General features: G+C 50.5%; 5 protein-coding genes across 5 annotated transcripts; 3 read left to right on the top strand and 2 right to left on the bottom strand.

The window, feature by feature from the left end:
- Window positions 1-517: 517 nt before the first annotated feature.
- QC762_512205 (uncharacterized protein) lies at window positions 518-2,627 on the bottom strand. Its single transcript, XM_062891620.1, has 5 exons — window positions 1,930-2,627; window positions 1,648-1,879; window positions 1,175-1,592; window positions 1,011-1,121; window positions 518-953 (listed from the first exon to the last, which is right to left on the bottom strand). The coding sequence occupies exons 1-5, from the start codon at window positions 2,002-2,004 to the stop codon at window positions 563-565; spliced, it is 1,227 nt and encodes a 408-aa protein (XP_062742290.1). The 5' UTR covers window positions 2,005-2,627; the 3' UTR covers window positions 518-562.
- Window positions 2,628-3,082: 455 nt separating this feature from the next.
- QC762_512200 (uncharacterized protein) lies at window positions 3,083-5,041 on the top strand (the record flags this gene model as incomplete). Its single annotated transcript, XM_062891619.1, has 1 exon — window positions 3,083-5,041. One exon carries the CDS (start codon window positions 3,083-3,085, stop codon window positions 5,039-5,041), a length of 1,959 nt encoding a protein of 652 aa, XP_062742289.1.
- Window positions 5,042-6,689: 1,648 nt separating this feature from the next.
- QC762_512190 (uncharacterized protein) lies at window positions 6,690-8,779 on the top strand (the record flags this gene model as incomplete). Its single annotated transcript, XM_062891617.1, has 4 exons — window positions 6,690-6,954; window positions 7,012-7,192; window positions 7,255-8,678; window positions 8,736-8,779. The coding sequence occupies 4 exons, from the start codon at window positions 6,690-6,692 to the stop codon at window positions 8,777-8,779; spliced, it is 1,914 nt and encodes a 637-aa protein (XP_062742288.1).
- A 2,829-nt stretch (window positions 8,780-11,608) lies between these two features.
- Window positions 11,609-12,921, bottom strand: QC762_0082300 (uncharacterized protein). Its single transcript, XM_062883928.1, has 3 exons — window positions 12,681-12,921; window positions 12,158-12,586; window positions 11,609-12,090 (listed from the first exon to the last, which is right to left on the bottom strand). The coding sequence occupies exons 1-3, from the start codon at window positions 12,861-12,863 to the stop codon at window positions 11,695-11,697; spliced, it is 1,008 nt and encodes a 335-aa protein (XP_062742287.1). The 5' UTR covers window positions 12,864-12,921; the 3' UTR covers window positions 11,609-11,694.
- A 2,322-nt stretch (window positions 12,922-15,243) lies between these two features.
- On the top strand, window positions 15,244-16,754 carry QC762_512180 (uncharacterized protein). The gene is given in 5 exon segments (XM_062891616.1): window positions 15,244-15,746; window positions 15,816-16,075; window positions 16,139-16,395; window positions 16,473-16,678; window positions 16,698-16,754. 4 exon segments carry the CDS (start codon window positions 15,257-15,259, stop codon window positions 16,573-16,575), a joined length of 1,110 nt encoding a protein of 369 aa, XP_062742286.1. The 5' UTR covers window positions 15,244-15,256; the 3' UTR covers window positions 16,576-16,678; window positions 16,698-16,754.
- Window positions 16,755-18,547: the final 1,793 nt, after the last annotated feature.

The raw sequence follows: 18,547 nt of genomic DNA, 5'->3' as shown, positions 1-18,547 counted from the left end.
CCTCTTGTATAGTAAGTGACCCTCCAAGCCGCAGCGGCCAGAATTACTCTAGCTTCGTTAGAGGTAGAAGACATGGTTTTTGGTTGAGAAATGGATTGTTGAAGGTGGAGGGTCAGGTCGCGTTGAAAAGTGCGGCGCTCGCTTATCTGCGGTGCTCGCTTATCACGCACGTTATCTTTATTATAAAAAAATTAAACTTATAGCTCTAGGTTAAATTGTTTATAGGATCCTATAGGTAATCTATTTGCCTATATAAAATAGGTAGCTAGAAAGATGGGCCAGAAAAAACGTACGGGGCACCAAACCTTTCGTTTTCAAACCAAAGCGGTATTATAAGTTCAGAACTTGTTGTACAACTGGCTCCACAGGGAGCTTGGACCAACCTGGGCTGGTTTGTTTGGGTCTGCAGGATTTCTCAGTTTACCTTTCCATAGTTTACAACATTCAACACTTTTATACCAACAGAACTTTCAAATTGACATGTCTTTTCCTAAATATAAGAATGAGGATCCAGTTGCCATTGACAAACTCCCCCTCCTCTCATTCACACCCACCACCCCCCTCACGTCAAAGCCAGCGGGCACCCCAAATTATTATACTCAACCCCAAACAAGCTGATCAAAAGCGCCTCCGTCGCCTCAACCAAAGGAGTAACAATACCATTCAGTGTGCTCGGAACCGGCCTCGACAGGATCTGATACAACAAACAAGCGACATCCTGGGCAGTGGTATTGGCATTGAGCGCACCATCATTGATGTAAGGAGGGTGGTTGATGCCAATAAACTCCCCTCCAGCATTGCCACCAAAGCCAACTGGGTTCTTGATGTACATCTTGAAGATCTCCGAGGCGATGTCTAGCAGGAAGTAAGGCTTCTCGCGGTTGACCCAGTTGGAGGGAATACGCTCAGGGACGCGGAGGTAGTTGCCGTCTGGGAGGCGGTGGGCTCCAAAGCTTTGACAAGATTAGCATCAAGGGTGATGTGATGGATGGACAAGCATCAAAACTTACAAAGTGGCGGTGTTGTGCAAGTTGGGGACATAGCCCTCATTTCCATTCGGCCAGAGTTCGTAGAGGAAGGAGGCGGCGCCGTATTGGAAGAGGCCGAGGATGGGGAAGTAGCTGGAGTCAATGGTTAGGGGTTGGCTTCCGCTGCTTCGCATGTCAAGACTCACAATTGTGGGTTCTCAGCCTGGCACTGATGCCACCGTTCATGACGGTACTTGGAGATTCGGTCAACGTCAAAGAGCCCACTGGTGGACTGTTCAAACATCTTGAACAGGGTAGTGTTGAAGCTGAAGTTGTCACCACCGGCAGCAAAGAAATCATTCCGGGTGAGTGATGCGTCGATCTCCATCTTGCTGTGGCCGTTCAGGCCGGGCTCGCTGCCAGTGATGATTGGGCTCCACGAGGTACGTGTGGTGGCATCACAGCCGATGGACAGCTTCTTGGTGACAGGATCTCCAAGGCCGGCGACGTAGATGGCGTAGAAGGCAAGGAAGTTCGCCAGATCATAGCCAACGTTGTAAACGTTCTGAAGAGCGTCGAGTAACTCGTTGTAATCGGTAATACCATCACGGGCAATAAAGTTATCTACGTAGGTGAGGGTTAGTGGAGTCCCTTCAATTGTTTTGCTAAGCGCACGCACGATTAGCCAAAGCATTCAGTCCAGGGCAAGGACCTCTGATGTCTTTGTCCGTCGGTGGCATGAAGGCATGGGCAGTATCGCCATCAGCAGGGACTTTATACCCGCCTTTGCCTTTGCCTGGGAGACCGAGCTTTGCATGGTTGTAAGGGAAATCTGGGTCCCATCTGGCAGCTGGCTGGTGATTAGGGTTGAAGGGGCAAGTCAGAGGACCACCGGGCTGGGCACCACCGGACTTGGGCAATGTCAGTGAAAAGCCATGTCATGGAGACGAGGCAGACGTACCTGTTGGCGCTTGTCGGCCATCCATGGGAGGGCATTTGCAAGGCCCACAAAGGGCAGAACCTGGGTTATCTTCATGCTGACTTCGAGTACCGAGGATGCTGTTGCAATCTCAAAGATGCCCGTTCGGAGACGCTCGTAGAGTCCTGCTTGATCTTTAAAAGCCTAGGACGATGGACTCCTTGCCGGTTCGGTGACGCCCGAATTCAAAGCAGGACAGGCAGCTAGGGGCTTCCGAATCCAAAACCTTCTTGCGAGCCCAACCTATCGCCATGTTTGCAAAAATAATCACTCCGCTGAAGCCTGAAAGCGCTTTGATACAGCAGATCATTGCCGTGTGAGGTTAAGATAGAGGGCACTTCACCATGACATGTTCGTCAAGGAGAGAATTCCTTGGAAGATAGTGTTTTTCGAATTCGGATCTATCCCGCTCGACGAAAGAGTTTCCAAATCGAGACAATGTTGATAGGACTGAACCTACCGTAGACTTTGGGGTGAATGTCACGGTTGCAGTGGGGGCGGGCTGTACCGCTGTCGTCCAACCGTTGGGTGCAGCGATTTGTGATGTGTTGCAGGGTTTATGCAGGAGCATGGTTTTATTGATCGATAAAGCTTGATGACGTCTATCATTCCCGGGTTCCCGAGCCGCTTCTACCCACGCCAATCACAAATGAGACCACCAAAAATGTCTACCCCGGCAGGTCTGGGGGTACTAACACAAGAGTTTTGACAGCTCGGTTTAGGCGGATAGATATGGAGTTTGCAGCCTGGTCCGATGGACCTGGCGATGCAGACCAAATGCCAACTTCTGGCTTCCATGAAGATGTTCAGTTGGCTATCGGCTGTCCCAGTGGACCCCCGGGCAGTTTCCTCCGAGTTTGACCCCACTGATCAGGGGTTGCCCTCCAAGAGACAGCCTACATCACTGCCAGCTGTGGAACGCTTCAGCTTCCATGCGAGTTGCAGAAACAAACCTGGAAGCTTGTTTGTTTTGCCTTGGCGTTTGGCTGAATACCAACCTGACAAAGACTGGCCCAAGCGCGGTACCAACACTGCCATGATACTTCAGAGGGCGGCGATGGCTTCCTCATTCCCGTTGTAGACAGTGGTTCCTCCCTGATCTCCTCACCACGACCTGCACCCTCCGCTGCCCATCATGAGGTTCAGCCTCCTCTCTTCCTGCCTGGCATTCTCAGCCAGTCTCATCGCTGCTGTCCCGACATTCCCCAACGCACAGTCGACTCGAGATGTCGATTCTGAGTTTGACTATGTTATAGTGGGCAGCGGTGCGGGCGGCGGCCCACTCGCTTGTCGTCTCGCTATGGCTGGCTACAAGACATTGCTTCTTGAAGCTGGCGGCGATGCTAACGGCAACGTGAACATCTCGGTTCCCGGGTACCAAGCCGTCGTCACGGCCGATCCCAAACTCAGATGGGATATTTTTGTCAACCACTACAAAGACCAAAACCGCGCCAAAAGAGATCCCAAATATGTCTACGAGATCGGTCCTTACGAGTATCATGTCGGTCCTAATCCTCCTCCTGGAGCCAAGGACTTGGGCATCTTGTATCCTCGCGGCAGCATGCTCGGAGGCTCCGTCACTCACAATGCCCTCATCTGGATCATTCCTCACAAGCAAGACTTTGACACCATCGCCACCATCACTGGCGATGACTCGTGGGCCGCAAGCAACATGAACCAATATCTCAACAAGGTCTACCAATGGCTTCCAAACATGCCCACCGACCCGACCATTTTGCTCAGAGATCTCCCTCTGGCTCGGCACCTCGTCGCTGGAGCTAACGCCGTGGGAATCGACGTTCCTGTCCTTACGCCGCTGGCCAAGCTGTCCCAGCTCTTGCTCATGAGCCCCAACAGCCGGGTCAACCCAGCAAGAGATGCCACTGAGGGCTACTTCCAGGTGCCCCTCACCATGAAGTTGGGTGAACGATCCGCGGTCCGGGAGTTCATCCTCAAGACCGTTGCAGACGGCCATCCCCTCACCGTGCGGACAAACACCTTTGTCACCAAGATCAATTTCAACACCACCGGTTCCAAGCCCAGAGCTACGGGGGTGGAGTACATGGAGGGCGAATACCTCTACAAAGCCAGCCCCCTTCACCGCACCAATTTCGGCAAGAGGGGGTCTGCCAAAGCCAAAAGAGAAGTCATCGTTTCTGCCGGCACGTTCAACACCCCTCAGCTTCTGAAGCTAAGCGGTATCGGCCCCGCCCCCGAGCTCCTACGGTTTGGCATCCCCATCATCAAACACCTCCCGGGAGTAGGAACCAACATGATGGACCGCTACGAAATCCCCGTCAACGTCGTTCACGAGGACGATTTCTCTGTTCTTGACGGTTGCACGTTTGATCTCAAGCCTCATGATTTGTGTCTGAAGCAGTGGCTGGACAATCCTTACATCCTTGCCGCGAGGGGAGCTTATGCGTCCAACGGACTAGCAGCCATGATGCTCAAGCGGTCCAGCTTTGCCTCCACGTCAGACATTGACCTCTCCATCTTTGGCGGGCCGCTCAATTTCCAGGGCTATTTCCCCGGCTGGCACGACTTTTCCGTCCGTGATCACAAGCACTTTTCCTGGTACAGCCTCAAAGCCCACACGCGAAACCGCGCCGGGACGGTGGAACTCAGATCAGCCGACCCGTTGGATCAGCCAGAGATCAACTTTAACTACTTTGACACTGGCACCACCGCCGGCGGGGCTGATCAGTTGGACTTGGGGGCCTTGATCCAGGCAATCAGGACGTCAAGGGAGGCATTGGCGGATTACTACAAGTTTCCTATTTTGGGGGGGACTAACTACACAGAGGAGAAGCCAGGGGCGCATGTGCAGAGTGATGAGGCTATTGGGCAGTTTATCAAGGATGAGGCTTGGGGTCATCACGCTGCTTGTTCTTGTCCCATTGGGGAGGAGGGGAACCCGATGGCGGTGCTGGATTCGGAGTTCAGGGTTAGGGGGGTGGATGGGTTGAGGGTGGTGGATGCGAGTGTTTTTCCAGATATTCCGGGCATTTTTATTCAGAGTGCTATTTTTATGGTTAGTGAGAAGGCGGCGGATGTGCTGATTAGGGAGGCCAAGGCGGCGGATGGGGAGTAGGTAGTGTTTGTTTAGCGTTTGTTTAATTTGATTTTGTGTGTTGTGGATCTTCATGGTTGTGATCGTGCGATCTTGGTGTGTAAGAGGCTTTGAGCTGGTTGAGCCGTGCCGCGCTGATTGGTGTCAGAAATATCACCGTCGGGGTGTTGAAGAACTCATGCATGTCATGGAATGTGATGTCTGTTCCTGATTGCCTGGCCGCTGTCTTGGTGGCGGACCTGTTGGGGTTAGCATTGGGAGGACTAACCGTTTGTGAAAGTGTCAACTGCCGATCATTCCTTCATGGGATGCATGGTCTGATCAACAAAGTGGGGGGGGAACGGTGCCTGATTCTGCAGAGATCCAGATAATGCACAAGAGTGGCTGGCTGATGAAACAAGGATGTACTACACCAGAAGTTTCTGTACACTAGCTGACTAGCCCTGCAGAATTGGCTGGAGGTATTTTGTCTCTTTGACTAAAATGAGGATGATATGATGATATGATACTCCACGTGTCCCGCGTCTGGCAACCGACATTCGTTACTGCCAGGCCGGATATGGTAAGGCTTCGAGAGACTGCTACCCTCGTGCGTCAGCGGCTTGGTTGACAGCAACATGCTGGAAGACACCGTCGGTGACAGTGCATTTGCAGTACTACGTTGAGATGACATTGCCCTGAAAACTTGATGTGGGTGGGTTCCATCATGCACAACATCGCCAATCATCAGATCTCAGCTGAACCGGAGTAGGTTGTCTGATCGTTCTGGTTGGTCCAACCAAGTGAGAGGAAAAATTGGCGCGGGACGACGCCACTTTTGTGGTACAGCAGAGCAAGGAATTATACGCCAGTAGTGACTGGTCCAAGAAACCATGATAGGGTGTAGCTCGGGAAGTTGGCATCCCCAGTGAAGCACAATTAATTGCGGGAGCTTACATGACTTGGCCCACGCTATTGACCGGGGAGAAGGAAGATAGCGTACATAATGGCAGCCCTCGATGTGATTACTCCGCTTACATTGTCTATTGTAGTGCGGTTTTGTCCATGGCAGGATTTCCTCAAGTCCATTTAAGGTAGTTCGGCAAATACGAATACGTCCCGTGTCGATTCTTTAGTCGGCAGGAAAGGGACAGCTCGCTAGCGAACATGTTGATCCGGGAGGATCTCGAAAAACTTGGAAGAAGGTGGATTTGTGTTGGCCGGAAAGGCTTCCGAGTTCCCACTTCGAAAGATGGAAATCAGCCTGACGTCTATCACTTCCAAAAGTGCCATAGCTCAAAGCCCTTGACTGTTCAGCTCATTCTCTACCGCAACGGAGACGGCTTCAACAGTTCCTTTTCCAGTCGTGCATTCTGATCTTCACAACCGATCGCGAATAGGTTATCTTGAGAAGATAGAAGCTAGCTTGAGCTCTTTTCACCCATCGTGGGTACTTCCTCTGGATCGCTGATGTTGTGGGGGCACTTTGTGTCAAGGAAAAAGCATTTAGAAGCGGACTTACCGAGTTCGCGGGTCGATAGATAGTGTATAAAGAGCTGCTAATCCCCCTGACGATCATGTCGAGTCTGAACCACGTCGTTGAGGTTGCTTTGACTTTCGGTCTGCAGTTCCGTGATCGTCAGACAGTGCGGTTACATATCAACACGGGAAAGATACCCTCTGTTTCACGATGCTTCTCTCCTGGCTGTCCTTCACAGCCGCGGTCGCCTCAGCGGCTCACATCCCACCCCGCCAATCCCAACAACCAAATCATGTTCTTGAAGATTTTGTTAACCGACTCAGGAATCTTATTCCTGACTCACTGGGCGGCTTAACTCCTGTGCTCGGGACATCAACGGAGTATGAGTATGTGGTGGTGGGCGCAGGCACAGCAGGTACCACGCTTGCTGTGCGTTTGGCCCAGAGCGGTGCCAGAGTTGCTCTTGTTGAAGCAGGTGAGATTTGTTGTCCTTCCGTTGCTGGGCTTGCTGAGCTGACTTCACACATTCAAGGCAGCTACTATGACCTGACGAATCCAATCATCAGCAGTACCCCTGGGCTAGATGTTCTGCTGATCGGCAGCGATCCCTTGAATTCCAATCCGCTTGTGGACTGGAACTTTGTTGCCAAAAACCAGCCAGGTACAAACTTTAGGGACATTCATTTTGCCAGGGGAAAATGTGTGGGCGGATCGTAAGAACCTTCTTACTGGAAGACAGCTCTCTTCTGTCACATAACTGACTGTTATGATACAGATCAGCCCTGAACTTCATGATCTACCAGCGTCCAACAGTCCAGTCGATGCAGCTGTGGGCCGACTCTGTCAACGACTCAAGCTACACCTTTTCCAACACTCTACCGTACTTCCAAAAGAGCGTCCAGTTCACACCACCAAACATGAACAAACGCTTCGCCAACTCCACACCAGGGTACAACGCCGCAGCGTTCCCGGCCACCAGCAACAACCCTCTTCACGTCTCCTTCGCCAATTACGCGCAATCGTTTTCCACCTGGCTGAAGGCTGGTTTTGCCACCATCGGGATAGGCGAGACACCGGACTTCAACAGCGGCAGCCTCATGGGAGCTCAATACTGCACCTCCACCATCCGGCCGGTAGACCAGACCCGTTCCAGCTCTGCGTCTTCCTTCCTCAAGACGGCTCTCGTTAACAACCTGTTCAACCTCAAAGTCTACACTGCCACCCGCGCGGAAAAGATCCTCTTCAACAGCAACAAAAAGGCCACCGGTGTCCGTGTAAAAACAGGGCTGGTTTCGTACACCCTATCCGCAAGCAAAGAAGTCATCATCTCCGCCGGCGCCTTCCACTCCCCTCAACTCCTCATGGTGTCGGGTATCGGCCCCGCTGATCAACTCCAAGCCCACAACATCCCCATCCTATCCAACCTCCCAGGCGTAGGCCAAAACATGTGGGACCACCCCACCTTCGGCCCCTCCTACCCCGTCGACCTCATCACCCTCACCAAAGAAGCCCGAGACCCGATCTACCTCGCCGAGCAATTAGTTCAGTACACAACGAACCAATCCGGCACACTGACCAACCCCGTCGCGGACTTTTTAGCCTGGGAGAAGATCCCCCCTCCCCTCCGCCAAACCCAATTCTCACCATCCACCCAAGCAAAGCTCGCCCAGTTCCCACCTGACTGGCCAGAGGTAGAATACATCTCCGGCGCTGGCTTCGTAGGTGACTTTAGCAACTTTTTGCTTGTCCAGCCCTCAGACGGGAGGCAATATGCTACTATTCTCAACGTCCTAAACACTCCCCTGTCAAGAGGGAATGTGACGATTACTTCTGCTAGTACGGCTGATTTACCTGTTATCAACCCTGCTTGGTTGACGGATCGGGCGGACCAAGAGTTGGCAGTTGCGGCGTATAAGAGGGCGAGACAGGCGTTTACTTCTAGTGGGCTGGCGCCGATTGTAGCCGGGGAGGAGGCCTACCCTGGGCCGGGGGTGCAGAGTGATGGGGAGATTTTGGAAGCGATTAGGAATAGCTTGATGACGCTGTGGCATCCGGCTTGTACGTGTAAGATGGGGAGGGAGGGGGATCCGATGGCGGTGTTGGATTCCAAGGCGAGGGTTAGGGGGGTGAGTGGGCTGAGGGTTGTGGATGCGAGTTCTTTTCCGATATTGCCGCCGGGGCATCCGCAGAGTACTGTTTGTGAGTTATCGCCCATTGGATGTTCGCCTTGGGAGTCGGTTGGCTAACGTGTGGTAGATATGCTGGCGGAGAAGATTGCGGATGATATCCTTCAGGGGTAAGTTCAGGGCTGATAGTATTGGTCACATCAGTAGGTGTGAAATGTCAAGCAATAACCACACAGATCGCTCTCGGCATTCATGAACAATTGCCTCTCTATTTTGTCATAAATACACCATTGACTTGATGTTTATCTGCCCAACGTAAAGCACTACCCCGTCGACATAGATGTGAGCTTGCCAGGTTCCACAGCTTTCCACATCATCTTTATCCCTTTCCTGTAGATATCACTCTCGATAAACTTTGTGCCACATCTACCCCTCCTGAATCCCGTGTTGCCGCCTTCTCGGTGGTGGTTGCTGTTTCGGGCTACTGATTTTGCCAGAGGAGTGAACTTCCCGACACGTCATATCCGCGTGACAGTCGAGTCGTAATTAACTCTTCTTTCTGTGCCCCTTTGTTGCCAGACCGGTGGAGGGGGAGGCGGGTTCAGTATTTCTTCGGTTAAACGCGGTTGAGATCGCATTATATGCAACGGCAGTTCAGCTGTACTTGGTCTCGCACTTGATTTGCGAAGCCTACGTCTTAGGTAGGCCCCCAGACCCTGGCCATCTTTTCGGACCAAAGGGTAGCATATGTACAGGACTCCGCCGGTGACAGCGAGTCCTAGCACAAGGTAATGAAAGCGTGATCGAGCTAAAACACTTGTACTAAGGTTAGAAAGCTCAATCTTCCGTGGGCTGGTGATTGCTTACCATTTCTTTTGGCGAAGAATGGGGACAACGTTTGACTGGGTAGGTACTTGATTGTCTACACCAAGAGGACTTGGTGTTGAACTCTGGTTAAGAGGCTGACCTCCACTTCGGAATGCGAGAATCTGGAAATTCTTGTCAGCAACTCAAGGGCGGTAAGGAAGAGTGAGCAGTGGCCTATAAACATGTTGCGGGAAAACAGGAAAACAAAGATTTAGAAAATCAATATATAACGTATATTATAAGCGAGTCGTACATATAAGCGAGTCGTACAGTCTCCACCACCCTACAACAACTATCCTCAATTGCAACATAACAACACTAGAAACCAACTATAATTACATCAGAAACAGCCGAATCAGACGATTCTACAGCCTCCTGGCAAGTACGTGCATTATGGCCAGGCTTGCCGCATACACCACAGCATTGAACCTTTGTACAAGCACCCCCTACACCACTACCATCCGGCTGCGTTTCTTCCACTGCCTCCCCACCCACGGCCTTCTGGTCTAGTAGATCGTGTGCATCCTGCACAGTAAGTGATCCTCCAAGCCGCACACGTGTTTTTTTTGGCTCTCCTGCGCTTGCTTAGTGCCTCGTTGGCAAGGTGGTACTGCGCGGCCAAGATGATAAAAGGAGGGATGGCCCAACCGAGGGCATTAACTCCCTGGATTACCGTTGCCCATTCGCGGTTACCAGGCTGGGCTAGTTTCGCCTTACTAAGGCCGTCCGAGGTCGTAACTACCATGCCCGCGAAGATAATACCTATCATAAACCCAGTCTCGTCGAAGTTGTAGATATCGTCATCTACAATACCGTACTTAGCCTTAGTGTTCCGTACGAGCGCAAACCACTCGGCAATGACCTTTGGATCCTCGCACTTAGCCCTCTGGTAGTCGTATCTACGCTTAAAACGCGTACGGAGCTGTGGCTGACGTTTGACGAAGTTATGTGCCCAGAACTTGCCAACAGGGGCGCGTCGCGTACGCGTAGCAGTTGGTTGGCCATATCATCTACACTACGCAATCTTGGTGGAAAAGCACGCGTACATAGCTCAATAATATATCGGACAATAGCTTCCTCTTCCGATTGAGTCATCTTTTTCGAATTGGGTTATATCGCGTCGTGCAGGCCGGCCGGCGCGTCGGTTAGAGAGAGTCATAGCTGGTACGTTGTAGAGCTTAGCTGCAGCTCGGAGGCTTAATTTTTCATTGATTCGAAGAGCCTCAAGGGCTAAGAGTATCCTGGCTTCCTTTGAAGTAGGAGGCATATTGGGTTGTGGAAAAAATTGATGTTAGGTGTAAGGAGGACGCGTCGTGGTGGAGACTGTACGACTCGCTTATATGTACGACTCGCTTATAATATACGTTACGGCGATAACTGATGAAGTGAATACATGGCGAGTGTTAGCATCAATTCACTTCCCCAGCACCACAACCAGTGTTTCCAAGTGAATTAAATATTTGACGCTGAAAATTGTGTTACTCCAAATTCCTTCTTCAACACTGCTCACAGTGATCAAACGACATCTTGTACGTGAGATTTACCGTTCGAATATCGAAATCGAAAAAGCGATCATTGCTGAATGGCTTTTGTGCTTTCGAGGGTCGTCGTCAGATATATATGTGCCCTTCGTGTGCAAAGTTGCTATCTGCGCTTTCTATTGTTAGCTACCTTTATCTATTGTCAAGCCCACGCTCCTCCTTGTGCTCCTGTTACTTTGCTCCCTCCAGAGTAAACAGCTGCAGTTTCCAGTTCTGGAATTAAGTTGGATGTGTTCTAGAGGTTAGGTCAAAAATAGCTTGGACTTTGGAGATTTACGCATCAGGGTACACGAGTTATGACTGTCAAGTGGATGTGTTTCACCTAAGATAGTGCCCCAGTGTACGTAGCCTTTTAGCCAGCTTCAGTCTCGAGCACACTTCACACAGCACACACCCTGCAGTAAACCCTTGGCTGTTATCTCTTACAATTACCAAATGTATTTCCGCTATGTCTAAAATACTCGAGAACCTTGTATATGGTAGTGGGATAGAGCAATGCCTCACATAGGTGGTCACTGTCTTCATGGAAGATAAGGTACTTGGGCACTAATTTTGGGTTAGTACCTACTCAGTACCAAAGTATGTATTTTCCATAGGTAGATAGTAATCGTGACGAGTGTTTTTGGCTCAAGACTCGGTACAAAAGCCCTACAGACCAATGTAAAAAAGTGTCTACCTAGATTACTTCCTTGGTGGTCCTTTTGAATATGGTTTAGGGAGCCCAGCTTGATCTCGCAGTTCTCGTTCTGTTGGAATAAGCAACCGATGATCGAAGCGTGGTGTATGAAGCTGCCAATACGCTGCCCAATGCTCCCGTTCAGTGACATGCATATCAAGAGACCTCGCGTCCCTGTAGCTGCGGAAGTTGTCATAGTAGGCTAGGGTCTGGTGATCACGGTTTGCCGTTGGCTGGTTCGTGTGTTGGCTACTACTGACAAAATCCTCATACACTCTTTGCTCTCTAGCGATCTGTGCAGCTTGCCGTCCCGCCACGTTTTGACTCGCCGGTGCCGAATCGGGATTATGGGCCATGATGTTGTCCCTCTTCACTGGCTTTTTGGATGATGCTCCTTTACCCTGGTAATGACATTCGGGAGTTAACGACAGCAGTGGCACGAACGCCATCGTGTGCCCCATTACTTACCCCCATCATAGGCTTCCCTCCCTTTTTCTGCGGCCGGTCTTCATCACTAGCGACAGCGATGGTTCCAGTTGGCTCCACGCTAAGCAGAAGCTGACCAAAGCAGGTCATGAACCTTTCGCCGAGAAGCGGCATCCGTATTCCGGATCCAACAGGAAGAACCACCCAGCGATCCTGACGCTCAACTTTGTCACTTCCCATCCACGTGATGTCGACCGCCTCGGTACAAGACATGATGGCGCTAGCTGTGTTGAAGACAGTCTCTGGAATCTTAATGATGGGACCCAGGTTATATTCAGAGATGGTACTGGCTGGTACAAAACTGACAGGTTCGCCACTCGCAGACCTAGCCATGCTGTCAAGCCCTACAGTTATCAAGCGGAAGCTCTCACGCTGTTCGTCCTGTACCCACATCCGTTTGACAAATGGACCCTGGATGGCAAATGGTAATTCCCATCAACAAACTGCGCCACAAAGGTATGCAGCGTGCATATTAAACTAAATGATTTGAAAAAAATGCACATACCTTCTTCCACTCCTCCATCCTTGCCTTCTCGTCGGCTTCTCTCAGTTCAGTTGCATGATCCTCATCCTCAATACTTACATAGCCTCCTCGTAGTGCAGCTCCAACATGCAACCAATTCAGGCGATCAAGCTCCAACTGCCTGACGTGGTCAGCGTGCAAGTAAGGACGTCTAGAAAGTGCCATTTCTCTGGGTCTCGTCTCTTGATAACAGACAGTGATGTTGCAGAGTTTTCCCAAAGTATGGTCCCCATTCATTTTGGCTGAGAGGAGGCAAAGTGGGGGAACCCCCCCTTTTTACTCATCAGCGGTATATTCACTACCGATTGGAATGTTCAAACAAAACATGTTTGAGACCAGCGACCATACATACAATCATTATGAACCCATGACGACTCCTTAGACGCAATGATGTTTGATGTAGTTTCCATATGACAACCATTTGCTTAATGACTAGGCCATAGCTTGCATCGAAACCTTCGTGGCCATTGTCGACTTATCGTTGACTCTTACTGCTCTGGCATGAGGCACCCTCCGGTTGACCATGGCACTTGCGTCCCAACTGTGTTTTGAAGACAGCTGTATGTTCCTGCCTACCGTGTCGTGGTCAACATGGCTTTCATTGCAAAGCAAGTATCAACTCAAGACAGTATCCTAAACCACAATTAAAAGCTATACTGAAGAGAGATCAAGATATAAGGAATAGGTTAATATGACTCTTCACTATTAATAAGCCAATCGTTATCACAGTTTTTATTGAGATGCAGTAGGTACCAGTTACTCGACCCAAGAGGTGCCTGCCAAATCAGAATCACTTCTAGTTTTTGGCAAAATGTCACGACATCGAATAACGTGCGTGATAAGCGAGTGACACAGACAAGCGAGCGACACACTTTCCACCACCCCACCATAACTATCCTCAATTATACAACCACAACACTAGGAAACTACAATAACTGAATTAGAAATAGATGAATCAGATGATCCTGCAGCCTCCTTGCAGGTGCGTACATTATGGGCCTGGCTTACCGCACACGCCACAGCACTGAATCTTCGGACGAGACCCCATTGCACCACCACCACTTTGTCGATCTTCCTGGATTACCTGCTCACCTACAGCTTTCTGATCAAGTAGATCCTGTGCCTCTTGTACAGTAAGTGACCCTCCAAGCCGCACACGTGTTTTTTTGGCTCTCCGTCTCTTACTAAGCTCCTCATTGGCCTTGCGTAGCGAAGAGACCTCTGCACGGAGAAGAGCCACCTGGTGCATCATAGCCGTTGTACCCTTAGCAAGCTGGTCTACCGCAGCCAGCATTGAAGTCGGGGAGCTATTTTGATGGTTGGTAATGCGAGTCTTAATGAGCGTTGACTGTGAGTTGGCTTCTCGAGGGTTGTGTGGTGTCTGGGAGACCCAAGGTTGTGCAGTGCCGGGCCGTGAGTTTGGAGGTGTTGGCGTACGAAGCTTTACATCTAGCTTGGAAAGCATCCTCTCTGGATCGTACGGTATAAGGCCAGCACCTGCAAAGCCACCCTTTATATTCTTCTCTGTTACAGAGGCGAAGAAGGCTTCGCGGAAGGCACAGAGGAACTCGAGCTTGCTTATATGGTTGATATGTATGCGCATTAAGTCCTCGATCTGGCAACCGTACGCCTGTTTTAGCGGCCCAAAGCAGCCAACATCGAGTGGCTGAAGGAGGTGGGAGGAGTGTGGAGGCATGCAGGGCGTGATAATGTTATTCTGCTGGCAGTGGCTCGTCGGCGCGCAAGGGTTTTGAAAGCAACATTATAGACGTTAGCTGCAGCTCGTAAACTCAGATCTTTATCTTTTTCGAGAGCTTGAAGGGCCATAATAAGCCTGCCTTCTTTTGATGGTGAGGTCATATTGTGTTGTGGAAGAAAGTGATGTTGAAGGTGGAGGTGTTGTGTTGTGGGGGGAAGTGTGTCACTCGCTTATCTGTGTCACTCGCTTATCACGCACGTTATGATGTTTTGGGTTTATTTAGCCCAAAGGACGGTCCGAATGTTCTCCGAATCCCTAGTTCATATACTTGAAATTCTATCCCATTGTCGGTCAACAATCATTAGCCACAGGATCAGGGATGAATCGTACAGTATTAGAATTGTTGGGTTCATGGTCGAAGGTTGGCGTGCACGGGCCACCGGTTGGGAAGACGGGAGCTCAGCATGCCCCTGAACCCCTATTCAGATGTAAACACCGAAGCTGACTTTGGTCATTCAATAAGCCCTCATGAAAGATATCACACCGCATCGATTTATTGCCGCTCTGTAACACCATTCTACCCAATAGCTAATCCCTGCCAACCCTCGTGCGACACAAACTTATGTTGCTATCCGTGATATCACAAGTTCCCAGTTCCAGAGCCTCATCCAAAGCTGCCCACCATTAAGGCAAAACCAACAAAAGCCATGCCGACCTAAGCATCAGTGAGCTGTGCAACAGTAGTACAGCATGTCCTGATTTTACGTACGGTCTCGAGTCCACTAACTTCCCCGCACGGGTTGTGGTTAAATAGACAGAACGAGGTCTGTTCCAAACGCGAAGAGATTTTCCCAATACAATGAAACAGCCAGTCTACGTGCAAGGTACTGTCCCAACTTTAGCGATGACCGCAGCTCAATCCCAAGCAACTCCCCAGACCATAACAGGTAATACGAGTCCGCGCCATAGTGGCTTAGCCGACAACTTCGCGACGCCAGATGCCAATACTTCGGCAAGTGATGCAGCCGAAAATAAGAATACCAACGGTACCGCCGATACAGGCAGCAAAGGATACGGAAGATTGGCAGCCCTACTCGCTAGACAAGACGAGTATGCCATTTTCCGTCGTTTCAAGTACCTGAATTGTCTAAGCCTACTGTATCAACAGGCCGAGATCATTTTCCTCCAGGATCACCTGGAGAAGCTGGCGGCAATGGACCGAACACACTCCTGTCGAATGCGGCAGTTCTTTGACAGGGACTGGATTACCCTTGCACATCCAGGGGATCCGGAAGCAGGCCAACAATGGGCAACCATGCAGCTGATTCAACTGAAGCTGGCAAAATACAGTACGCATTATCGTTTCTCTTTTACCTATTCTGTCTTTTCTGCATCTCTAACTTCCCTCACTTCAATAGATAAGGCCCTCCTCACCCAAGCCTCACTCGCCAAACTCAATCCTCCCAACTTCCAGGATCTAACCTTTCTCCGAGAATGGATTGGTCGTGCCGACAACGGGAATTATCCTATTCATGGCCCAGATCAGCATGCATGGGATCCAGAATTCGAAACTGATCTCATGGCTATCAGCCCACGGGTACCGTTAGATCGCCTCTCCCGCTGGGTGAACGACATCATCTTCCCCTGGTATCACAAATTCTTCGGGGCCAAGATCAAGGTTAGCACAGCAGCTCATCACTGTTCCCTGCCCAGATGTAGGTTGTGGCTGATAAAGGTGTAGGACCCGGAGAATGCGGCCAAAAACCTCGGCACTGGTATCTACATCTACAGCGAGTCTCATCTTCAAATCGTCATCGAGACATTCGTCACCGTCGTCGCAGCCCTGCTTCCAGTGCTGAGCATTGTGGTGCTCTACTTCCTGGGCGACAATAACAAGTTCAAGTTTGTGGCCTTGGTGATATTCTCGGCGATCTTTGCGTTGGCGCTAGCAATCATGACGAAGGCCAAAAGGGTGGAGGTGTTTGCTGCCACTGCTGCGTATGTTTCCTCCCCTTCTGTGAAATTGATTAGTCAAGGATTACTCATAGTGATGCTTTCTTGGGTCTGACATCTAGCTTTGCGGCCGTGAATGTGGTGTTTCTGTCCCAAGATCCCACCGGCGAAGAGCTGGTTGAGCTGATGAAGCAGTATTTAACTGGAGAGAAAGGGGAAAATTGACGGCATCATTAACGGCTGTTTGAAGGAGCTCCCTTGTATTGTACACCGGGTGTTGAGGATACCTTATTACGGGCATAGAGTATCAGGATGGATAGTTCCAAGGGTCAACTTTCTATCCAAGGGTACCTACCTACTCGACAGAGAAGGAATAAGCTCGCAAGTGGTCTAATGACCTGTAGACACTTTAATGCCCCTGATACCCATGTCACGGTGAAAGACAACCCAAATCCCAGTCAGGTTGGAAAGTGTGGCTCAACATCCGCAATACCTTTGAAGTTGACGGCCCGTCAACTTCAAGGCACAGTCGGCGTCTTTGATGTCTTCATGGTCATGATAAATCTCTACTACTACTACCCACGGCCTCTTCTCTCCACTGGAATCCCCACTACATGCTTCAGCACGTCTCTTGATAGAATGGGTAGATCAAAATCGCATTAACTATCTTTCGGGGGCCATTGAAAAAAAATCTTCAAAGGCACATTGACATGAATTTAAAGCATATCAAACTATCTTTGCACTTGTGGGCGAGCAATGGGCATGAAGAAGAGAAGGATTCTAAATGTAACAGACGTAAGTGGACAAGCCCAAGAGACAACTAAGCCAGATATCTCCAATAACAACACCCCACTAATCAAGTTCATCGCTTACTATCGTGCTACGCTACAATGCTGTATAATAATTAACAAACACAATCCCCACATGTCCAAGTTTCGTATAGCCCATACACCTCATTCAGTCTGCTCCAACCCCTCCATCTTATCACCAGAGTCATCCTTCTTCGCATCATTCTCCTTCTCTACACCATTCTCCTTCTCTACACCATTCTCCTTCTCTACACCATTCTCACTCTCCCCACCATCCCCCTCCTCATCCCCCCCCACCAACCTCCTCTTCGATCTGTTCGCTCTCTCATCACCCGAGCTATCACTGTGGTCCCTTTTCTTGCTGTTCACATCCTTGGTCAAACAATACGACCCACCCCTGATAGGTATCATCCTCTCACTCCCAGGAGTTTCAGCGTGACCGTTCTGCGTCGGTGACGCCAGCTTACTCGAACCCTGCACCGCCCTGGCATCCACAGCCTCATGATCCGCCTTGCTCCCTGTTATAATCTCAACACCACTATCCTCCTCAACATGACCATGATCCACAACCATGCCCCAATACTCAACAGGCACCTCACTCCCATCCTCCAACCTCCGATACGGAGCAGGCACAAGCCCCTTCACGTTCCGCTTAAACGCCATAAGATACATCATGTAAGTCTGACACCTCGGCCCAGTCTTTGTCCTCTCCCAAGCGCGGTACTGCCCCGGTGTCATCAACTTCCCGAGCGGGGGCTTGTGCCATCTCGTCTTCTGTCCTGGTAGCCAGAATCTGGTTGGGGGTGCCCAAGGCACATGTTTGTTAAGGGGAAAAATCTTGGATGTTGGTTCTTTTTTCGGAGTTGGTGGGAAGGTCAAAGGGGATGGGGCAAAGTGGCTTCGTTCACGGTCGTACCCAAGTTTGTGTCTGGACTCATCCTTCTTCGAGTTGCTCACGATTGAGGTGTAGGTTGGTTCACCTGGTCGGAGAGCGGAGATGGCGCTGCGGCGGGGGCGGGGGCGGCTGACGATGTTATACGGGGAGGCGGCTCTGGTGGACACGAGGGAGGAGTTAGAGGAGTGGGAGTTTTTCAAAGTGGGACAGTCTAACGACTCCCTGTCTTGTTCCTCTTGTTGTGCATCGGTCTCGAGGATGGTCTCGAGGATGGAAATTGACGTGGAGGATCCGTAGCGGCGGTGTGGCGGCATGTTCATGTTGCGTAACTTTGCTTTGGGCTAAGATGATGGAAAGTAAACCGTTGATCTGGAAAGAATGAAAATAGCAGTGGTATCTCTGTTGCGTGGCCTGGGGGAGAATAATGACCAGTTGAAGATCGATGATTCATTATCGAAGAAAGCCAACCTAAGCTGGAGTCGGTGCTCATTCT

Source organism: Podospora pseudocomata, chromosome 5 (genome assembly GCF_035222375.1).
Source record: "Podospora pseudocomata strain CBS 415.72m chromosome 5, whole genome shotgun sequence".
NCBI classification, from domain to species: domain Eukaryota; kingdom Fungi; phylum Ascomycota; class Sordariomycetes; order Sordariales; family Podosporaceae; genus Podospora; species Podospora pseudocomata.
The sequence above is the reverse complement of the archived record's forward strand: the minus strand, read 5'-3'. Positions and strand labels throughout refer to the sequence as shown.